Genomic DNA, 10583 nt, shown 5'->3' with positions numbered 1-10583 from the left:
TCACGGAGAACATACGCCCAGCCCGAGGATCGAACTCGCGAATCCGCGATCCGTAGACCAACGCTCTTACCTACTGAGCTAAGCGGGCGGGCTTGGGAACTTGAAAGGCTGCCAATCATTAAGCTTGTTTGAACTGCTGAATGTTCCGATATAAATACCACATAACTATAGATGAGCCGCACCATGAGGAAAGCAACAGTGTATTTGTGCATCTTGTTTAGGTGTTCACATTATGGTTAGTTTGATTACTTTAAATAACATATAATTATGTCGCACCATGAGAAAACCAACATAGCGCATTTGCGACCAGCATGGATCCAGACCAGTCTGCGCATCCGCGCAGTCTGATCAGGATCCATGCTGTTCGCTAACGGTTTCTCTAATTGCAATAGGCTTTGAAAGCGAACAGCACGGATCCTGACTAGACTGCACGATGCATGGTGCAGCATAATTATATGTTATTTAAAGTAAACCAAACTAACTATAATGTGAACACCTAAACAAGATCGGCTATATTAACAACAAACTTACATTTAACACTTACTGAATTTTTAAACTATTTGTCGCAGTATAAGTTCAATTAAATCATTACTCTCACCTGAGTATGACATTTACCATTTTAATTGATGTTAACAAATGACAAACAGTGCGTAGGCCGCATATACTCTAATCTAGGACTTGGTGTTCATTGTCGTAAAAAGACAACTAGACAAAATGTGATGCTAATTGTCATTTACCTGACTAATGGATCGAAATAACCATGTTGGAGCAAGTAAGGTTTAACGGTAAGACCAGACAAATATAAACAACCATCACCGACCAGCTTAGTTTAGAAAAATCTGGATCTTGGCTAACTTAATCTATATTGGTAATGAAAAACTTAATGTTATTAGTGTTAATAAGCAATATGACTGACTTAATTTCTTCTTATTTCAAATTAATCAAATGAATGAACTTTTTACTTGAAAAACGCATGTCCAAGAAAATCACACAAGAGATATTACGTCCAGTGGGATTTTTTAAAAACCCAATAGTATTTTCCAAAGCCGAATTATATAAAATATTAATATTAACATCACATTAACAAAACTGATGAAATCCTTCCATTTTGGCCGTGTTGCAGTTCAAGTTTGCAATAAACTTAAGGGTAAATACCACAGTTGCCTATATGTATATACAGAAAGAAATTCTGCCCGTATAGGAAAAGTTTTGCCCTATATACATACTATAATAGGAAATATCCAATAGGACTTTTCTGTGTGAATCAGCGAAAACATCTGAACTGAACATATCTGCCTTAAGGGTTTTGTTACGATATCGCATAATGATAAGATTGGGACTTCTTATTGCAAAATATAACTTCATATTTTGTCCAATTTTGACAAGGTTTTACTTTCCGTTTTGGCAATGGGATTTTTTTTCATTTTTGGAATAGGACTTACTTCGCAATAATATCATGTGGCGTTGTTGTTATGAAGTAATGCAACATGGGAATATTATCACTATCACATGACTGCTGGGATGTAAATCGCTGGTTACCAGATTTTACTTTATTACAGGTCTATAGGTTGCCAATAAATAGACATCAAATTTCGTCCTTGCGGGTAGTTTACATTTCTTTTTGGGTTATTACGCAAAGAAACAATATGACCGAGACTGAAGGATTTGTGAAAGTTCCGAAGAAGAATTTTTTGACAATTTTGAAGAAAAAAAAACTCATATTGAGTGAGCGATAAGAAAACAATGACACGCCATAAGAAACAGACAGGAATCTGAAGATCACAGACAAAATAAACCTTTTTGAAAAAAACATACTGATGTATACTAAACTAAATGGTTTATTTTTCTGTTTTCATATTGCACAAACATAGGTGAAGTGTTTTCCAGACATGACTTTTATCCTTAGTGTTGATAAAACGAAAATGGACGTCAAAATGATGTCGGCATATCGTAGTTTATATGGCCAATAGCTATGTCCAAGTGGTTCCATGTGCACCGCCGTATGAACACATCTGCAGATGTCTCTAAATTGTATTTTTGTACTTGTAGCATATGTAAATGTTGAGTGGGCTAGAGGGCGTGAACGGTAGCATACATTTCCACTACCGTCCATGAATTTAACAGGCTCAATCAAAGCGAGCCTGCAACATTTTCGTTTCTGTCGTGTTGAGCGACCTGTGGAGTTTCCACTTTTTCTATTTTACTATAAGCAGCTATATACTGAAAGACTCCTTGAAACAGTTGATTTATGTGCATAGCCATATATGCACTACAATAAAGAAAACAGTTTGATGAGGCTGCAATCATGGAACATGACTTTTCCTATTAAATATTCATTGTTGATTGTTTACAGTTACAAAAAAGCACTAAGCCTTTGATCAAAGTAAGTGCGACCTACGCAGTTGCTTTCTAGCGAACCTTCAAGCGTTTCCGCGATTCTGTCTGATAAACTAATTGAATTAATACAAAAATATAACAAAATCTCGTACATTCTCGTTATCTCATTGATCATCACCACAAAGACGATAAACGAGATTTTGATTGGACGCTACTCTGCTTAATAAGTTTGAGACAAGCGGACTACTTAAGGATTTAATGGAACAAGAAACGTTCTCAAAGAAAAAAGCGCAAGTGGCATAACTACATTATAACAGAGGACATAAGGTAAGTTCTTGTAATATTTAAATGTAGGACTATTTCTAAGTTCACCAAATATGTTACAGATAATTCATTCTTTAAGCATTTTCATCAGGAAATGTCACTTCGTATAGAATCGTTTTAACTATATAGATCTACGTTTGAAACAATAGAGTAACGTAGGGAAGCTAACTTTCAGTAGTTAAGTTGGAAAGGAAAAATAAAATAAAATACGTTGTGTTGTAAGATTTCGAGTGAAAGTCGTGCTGTTAGCTATATATAATTAGAAACAAATGTATTAGTGTTGTAAGGCTGTCTACAACTATCTTGACCATGCAGTTCGTTAAACCTTTGGAGGTTTTCATCAAAATCGTAAACTAGCCGCGGATTGCTTGAGAAGAGAAATAATACAGTTATTTTATAAGTGGTTTAAAGCAAGCTGACGAGTACTGACACTGACCTTTTACCTTGTATTTGATGTTCACTTTGTAATAAACATAATATTTTCAAAGCTGTTAAAGAAAAAAACTATAACTTTTTTCATCGTCGTATTTTAGAGGTATATTTGATCCAAATTTCATATCTTAAAATATGAACAATTACTTCATATAGTTTATGTAAACAATAAATTAACATGTTTTCGTGTATTAACAGTACTATGCATTAGGTTTAAAATAGTAGACACTGTGTTCATAGTATAAATGTGTACCACTACTAAGAAACTAGCTGTTTTTTAAGGTAAAGGTCCATGTTTCGGAGAAAAAAGTTCAAACGTCATCAAATCATAGAAAGAAAGCATTGTTTTACATGAAAATTTAACAGCGTATAAAACATTTATATTACTCTACAAAACCTTTGTCAATTTACTGATATATAAACTGAATTCCGGAAAGGGGCTGCATGAAGGGGCCGCATTTCTGGACAGTTCAGCGCCTTTAAAAACTCACCATCTTTTACAAGCTGTTACACGTCTTCGTTTTGATGCATTTGCAACATCGTGCGAGTGTTTAAACTTTACATAACTAGGTAAAACATCGTTTTTTGACAATTGTTTACATTTATTTCTTTACAAATGGCATTCTTATTTAAAGGGGGACAACTCATTAAGAATATTTAAAGTATCCAACTCTGTGGGACAGAACAGTAAAACATGTATTGGACAGATAAGTTTTGTGTCAAGATGCTGTTCATTCGTTAAAAAAATCAGTTGTTTTGTGATATACTGCTAAACCTTAACAATCAACTGTGTGGCTCTTTATACAAAGGGCTTTGATTTATATATATTTAGTAAAGCTAAATAAAACTGAAGAGGATTTTATACATTTGAAGTAAAAACTTAGAGATAAAATATTTTAGTGAAAGATGGCCAGTATATATCTTTAACAAAATATAAAGTCACATATGACAGTCAAAATGATATATCATGAAAGAGTTTGTATATAAGTAAGCTTTTTCTTCATGAGAAAAGATTAAAGGACTCAAGTTTTGCGAAAACGGATAAAAATCTTTACTTTCAAAGGATTGGTGAAAATAATCTTTGGTTTGTATCAGATTGACTGATTTTCACTGTGGCACGTATTTGCACCTTCAACAGTAAAAAGGTATTTTGGCCCCATCGAGCATTTGAAACTACACTGAAAAGAAAATGACTGAATACGTTTGCAGATGAAATTGTGAAAACATATTTATTCAGGCAGGGCCGAAATTGTCCGCCTGTTATCTTGTAAAATAGCTTTATTATATATACCAGTAATATCAGAATGATTTGCACAAAGTTTATGTGGAAGGAAAAAGTGGATCACTATGTTGTGGTGGGTGTTTAACACGTGTTGTTTTTTTTTTTTTATGTTATACCATCATTAGAATCTTTCTGTATACGCTGGTAGCCTTGCCCTACTAGGCTCGAGTACAAACTCTGCAGATGGTATAATAGAAAATATAGCATGCTTTATATATATATATATATTTGTACAGTCATTTGAAATTGTTTGCTACCTAGCTATACCACTATCTACCAGTTCCAACAGCTAAGCAATGAACATTTTATTGTTTTACTAACAATACTCAACAATGCATCATACATTTCCTATACTTTGAAACAGTTTAATAGAACTGACTACAGCATTATGCTGAGGAATCAGCTTTGTCTTTGCAGAAATTTTAGCCCGAAGATTTAGGGTAGAGACCTAGTGTTTTGCAAGATAATGTTTTAACAGTTTCAGAGAACTTTCTATTAATTTAAAAGTGGAATATTAACTTACAAACGAGTTTTCAATCAGTCTACATGTTCTTTCAATAGGCATTGATTTTCTTCCGTATTTGCGTGCAAAAACTCATATCTGGTTTGTAACGACGTTATTTATGACGTAACTTTAATTTTGCGATAAATACTTAACGGCAAAACTTTAAATTTAACTAGGGTAGAAATACAAATTCATATTAATAATATTCGTATAATAATTTTATTTGTAGATGCGTATGTTATATAAAAGAACCTTTTTTGAGTGTCAGTGCATATTTTGTGTTCATCACTTCTACAGCTGCGTGAACGTATTACTGTAAGCCTTTAAAGGGAAAGGCAATGCTGTTAACTCTGTCTGCTAGGATTTCTGAAATCATTTAAAGAAGTGAAAGAATTTTCAAAATTGGCTTAAAAATGAGAAAGTTATGAGCATTTAAATATTTCATCAAAATGGCGGCCATTTTGTTTCCATGGCAACAAAAAACAAAATGGCGAATTCATTGAATATCTAAATACATATTTGAATTGTATTTACTTTGTTCTGTAAAATAATTAATACTAATATATTTAAAAGGTTATTTGCTAAATAAGGAATTCAGCAGTGTGTAAATGACATCATAAACACACTAAAATGGCTGCCTCCGTGATCAGCCATTTTCTTAAATTTCAAACTGCCATATATGAGGATGGCTTTCATGTAAACTCAACTGATTGTCAGGCATTCCTTGTCCTTTAATATTTCGAAATAAAAATTGTCGCAAATGCTATTTTCTAAGGGTAGTAACTTATCAACGAGAAAAAATGAATGCTAAAACGAAGTGTTTCAACAAAAGTGTTACCATATAAAAGTATTTTTCACTTTTATTGTAGTAATATACTGACTTCCATGTGAAACTATGGCCAGTCAAAAATGTTTGTTTTTTATTACCTTGAACCAAACGAAGATTCAAGTTTACGCCCTTGGTACAATGAGCCAAGTTTTGAACGACAAATAATTTATGTTTATAATCTATAATATTTAAAGTATTGAAACTCTAAAGGTTTTTGATAGTATTGTAAATGGTCATGCAAGAATTGCAGATTTAAATTATGTTCGATAGCCTAGTGGTAGAGCGTCCGCTTCGAGTGCGGGAGGTCGTGGGTTCGATCCCCGGCCGCGTTATACCAAAGAATGGTACCAGTGGCTCCCTTGCTTGGCGCTCAGCATTAAAAGGGCAGAAACTGGCCTCTTTTCTCATACCCTCGTGGCGATGGATTCCATCAGGAATGAGGTGTCGAGAGTGATTAATAGAAGTTGTAGAACTGCCTTCACAATCGACCTAAAATAAATTATATAAATAAATATAATCTCCTTGGACACTGTTCCACAATATGAGATGCTATGACGTCCTAAGTAAGAATTTAAATGAACGGGGCTGATAATCTACCGACTCCATAAAGTAATTTTAGTGTGAAATAGGAAACTATTTCCGAGACGATTTGTAAGTGGATTCCCTACGGCGCTGACCTGATTGATTTGAACCGGCTGCAACGTCTCGTGACTTTAAACCTACATTAGACATACATAATTAATTGAGCCGCGCCATGAGAAAACCAACATAGTGGGTGTGCGACCAGCATGGATCCAGACCAGCCTGCGCATCCGCGCAGTCTGGTCAGGCTCCATGCTGTTCGCTTTTAAAGCCTATTGGAATTGGAGAAACTGTTAGCGAACAGCATGGATCCTGACCAGACTGCGCGGATGCGCAGGCTGGTCTGGATCCATGCTGGTCGCAAAGCCACTATGTTGGTTTTCTCATGGCGCGGCTCAATTTATTCGAAGAAAGAATGCAACGGCAGTACAAAATGCCATGATTTTCAAGTGCAAAATTTGTTAGGAACATGGTTTTGCCAATTAGGCATTACCATGTGTTAACAGAAAATAGAATCAAACACTGTTAATATTTCAATAATATATGGCCATACGTCAAAGGCGTAAAGTTACACGTGCGTTATGTTTAAGGTTATCAGACATGGGTCGGCTTCAATGGTATGATAAAAAAAGCTATAGTTTACAAATTATTATTAACAACTTTGTACTGGTTAAATAAATATTGATTACAAATGTGCATGTAATTCATTTAAATCATTTACTTTAACTCATTGCAACGTTATCGCTCTTAGGAAATATTTTATGGTATGCAACTTGTTTCGAAATATTACGGGAGCATATTAAACACTAAAACGCAGCTTTACAGATGGACGCTACGCTTTCTTCTTTGATTGTGTCAGCGGAACGAGTAGAGAATTCAATGATAGGCAGTTTTTCAAGTCCATCGTAACTTGGATGCTTTGGAATTTGTCTTCTGGCCTGTTTTGTCGGACCCCTTGTGGTGTTTCTCTTGATGCTCCGTCTTCTACATGCTTTGTCAGGCAGAAAGACCAATGACATTGACTTGTAAAAGATTAGTGTTATTTAAATACTGTTTTAGTTTGGAACCTTTTGTAATTCCCGTAGAAAGTTATATTTCTGTCTTTATTATTTTTTTCTCTTCAGAATGTAAAATATTTATCCATTAAATGGATATATGGACGGAGTGCAAATTTACCGCCATATGACCTAATAATTCTATATTCTGTACAGAATACTGCATATTTAATTGATATGTCATAGAAATATACTTTTTGGCTATTTTCGAGATTTAAATGCATACATATTGACAATAAGGAAACTTTTCAATATAAATGCAGCAGATATGCAAATAAACGGCTAGTGGTTTCAAAAGAATCGTTATTTGGCCTAAGGCACGATTTATGGTAGCGAATAATTGCACGCTCATTGTGTTATATTAAAGGTGTTCTATGCCCAAATTTCATATTTCAAAACGAGTTTATGTTTATGTGTATTTACAGTACTTGGTATACACCGGATTTAAAATAGTACATTTGTACAGACTTAATATGCGTACAACTAAACACAGTATAACTGTGTTCTACCACTAAAAGACTGGAAGTTTTTTGAACAAATGACTACTACTGTATGACATTTATTTTAGTAATGTAGCTCTACTTACATAGTTTATTTACTTACTAAAGTTAACATATACTTTCTTTCTACAATTATAGTCAATATATAGAGATGGACACTGGATATCTTTAAAACATTGCTGTGGTTATATGTAGCTATTTATATTTTTTCAGTTATCACGAATTAATCAGAAATATATATTTTAAAACAACAAAATAAACTCTATAATCAAAGGCAGTTTTTTTAATGTCATTTTTATGTTTTAAAAGGAGGATGTCTGGGTGCATTTATCCGATATATTTCGAAACACGAGGACGTTTATAAAAGCATGACAATTGACTGAGACTGGAAACCCTGCAATTCCAACATCTGATTGGCTGTTTACGATCACATGTTTGCAGCTGACCAATGGCTATGTAGTGTTCTAAGACAGCAGTCTTATTTAAGTTTTTATATAACTTTGGATCCTTATTCTTGTCAGTTATATTCATTTCGTGTACAAACACGATATAGGGCAATGTTCCATAATATATATATCTTATGAGACAATTACAAGACGACGTGTAAATAGGAGGGTTGTGTCAGGTCATTGAAACCTTGAAACCATACCTTGTAAATTAATTTTTTTTATTATATTGGAATCTAATTGTTTGTTTAATCTAAATACTTTTTATTTGTAGGAAAAATGATGCTACAAGTGGGTGCAACATCAGTAATAGCCTTGGCAATATTCCTTGAGACGGAAGCGTTTTTTCTCCCGTCGTCGAAACATTTGGACTTTTATACAGATCCAAGAATTGACTACGGAAGTGACGTCAGAGATCTGACATTTCCGGGCCATATTGTTTATTCAATCGAGCAAATCCCGCCGAACGAACCATTTCTGACTGACAGCGACATCAGCAATGCAATTTACCAAGACATGGCATCAAAGAAACAACAAGGTGGTATAATGCTTCCGATGAAACGTGCATTAAATGGTTTGCCAGAGGTCAGCAAGCGTATTCACACGTGCGCGTTTATGAGACGTCTGGGACTTCCTATCGGCCTATGTTTCAAAGGCTCCCGGAACCGAGTGATTCAGCAACCGAGAGTTCAGGAAGACGCAGAGACGCCGGAGCAAGATGCTTATGCCTATCTCGAACGTCAATGGCCGGTTCACAGTATGCTTGGTGGAGGTGTGGGAAAGTAACTTTGATGTTCTGTTGTGGTCAACTTACGTGGCCGACGTAACGTTTTACGTAGTCACATGCCTATCCATTCATAATAAACACGTAATAAATGTCACTCTTTAATATAAAACTGTCATTTAAGATCTATTAATAAAACAGTTAAATAGCATTATAATATACTGAACTTGTTATACTCAAACTGGAAAGCCTTATTAACGCAAAGTGAAAACAAGTAAAAGTACAGTTCAACTGATAAGGAGAGGTGTTATTTGTTGGGTTTTGTTGTTATTGTTTTGTTTTTGTTTTTATTTTGTACTTACAATGCAAACAAAAATAGCTTAGAAGGCGATATAATTGGTCTTTTATTAACTTTTAAAAGGCCAAATATTTTTTATCAGAAGCAACTGAACAAATTCATGCACACCAAAAGACTGCCTGCAGTTTTACGGCTAACGTCAGATCTTTTACAGAGTCGATTATCGTATAAAATCCTCGTGTTACTTACCAACATAGCAAAAAAAAAAAGAAATTCTAAGTATGATTAAGTTCCAGTTGACAAGACAACCAATGATATCATCATTTATTAACCTACAGCACTATACTGTTAAAACCTATGGCCTGCTTGTGGCAAGTGATTTTGCCTTTGGAACTAGTACAGACCAAGTGACAACCCTGTACATCCGTGCAGGCTGATCATGGTCTGCACTGTTCGCTATTCAGTCAGTAAGTGTTCAATGAACACTCTTTTGAATAATAAGTGCCAATACCCAAATTGAATGATGCACCAATCTGTTTTAGACATTTAGCAGGATAAAGGTTAACATTATACATGTAACCATAAAACGTATTTGTGACAGTGCCCTGCTGTGTTACTTTGTATTTGTAGCCTTTCGCGTACATTAAAATGCGGTGTATGAGAACAGTAACATTCAACTGAAAGCTTTGTCATAAAAAGTTAAAGACATAAAGAAGTTAAAGAAGTATATTTTTGCTTAAGACTTATAGATCTTTCCCCTCTCGTGATGATAAATGAAATATCAGGTTACTAGTATATGAAAACCTTTTACAAAAATAACAAAGTCGGAAAAAGGACAACACTTTTTGAAAACTAAGAATGGAAACTGCAATTCACATCAGTACATCAAAATAGACAAGTTTGTGAAAATTAAACCTATTCCTGTTAAGTTTTTGCGAAACACCAACTTAACCAGACACTGTAGTCTAAAACGGGGCATAACTTTGTTTAAATGGAACAAGTGCATAGCAACCGAGCAAGAGTGTGATGTTTCAATTCATTTCCACTAGCAGTTACTGAAATACTAATTTGCAGTAAACGGCATAAATGATAATGAAAAGTCAAGTACAATAACTGTGCCTATTTGACCAGTCGAGATAAAATGTACAAGTCCATACATACGCTGCTGTACTTCAGTTCCCACAATGTATTTTTCCTACTGGGTCTTTAACGCGATTTTAATCCAAATCCATAGTAGTTTCAGAATTCAGTCAATTTAATGCCAAAAAC

The 10583-nt window shown here is 34.5% G+C and overlaps 1 protein-coding gene across 1 annotated transcript; it reads left to right on the top strand.

Moving 5' to 3' along the window:
- Positions 1-2510: 2510 nt before the first annotated feature.
- On the top strand, positions 2511-9358 carry LOC128550177 (uncharacterized). The gene is made up of 2 exons (XM_053528641.1): positions 2511-2664; positions 8567-9358. Exon 2 carries the CDS (start codon positions 8572-8574, stop codon positions 9076-9078), a length of 507 nt encoding a protein of 168 aa, XP_053384616.1. The 5' UTR covers positions 2511-2664; positions 8567-8571; the 3' UTR covers positions 9079-9358.
- Positions 9359-10583: the final 1225 nt, after the last annotated feature.

Source organism: Mercenaria mercenaria, chromosome 17 (assembly GCF_021730395.1).
Source record: "Mercenaria mercenaria strain notata chromosome 17, MADL_Memer_1, whole genome shotgun sequence".
In the NCBI taxonomy this organism is placed as follows: domain Eukaryota; kingdom Metazoa; phylum Mollusca; class Bivalvia; order Venerida; family Veneridae; genus Mercenaria; species Mercenaria mercenaria.
The sequence above is the reverse complement of the archived record's forward strand: the minus strand, read 5'-3'. Positions and strand labels throughout refer to the sequence as shown.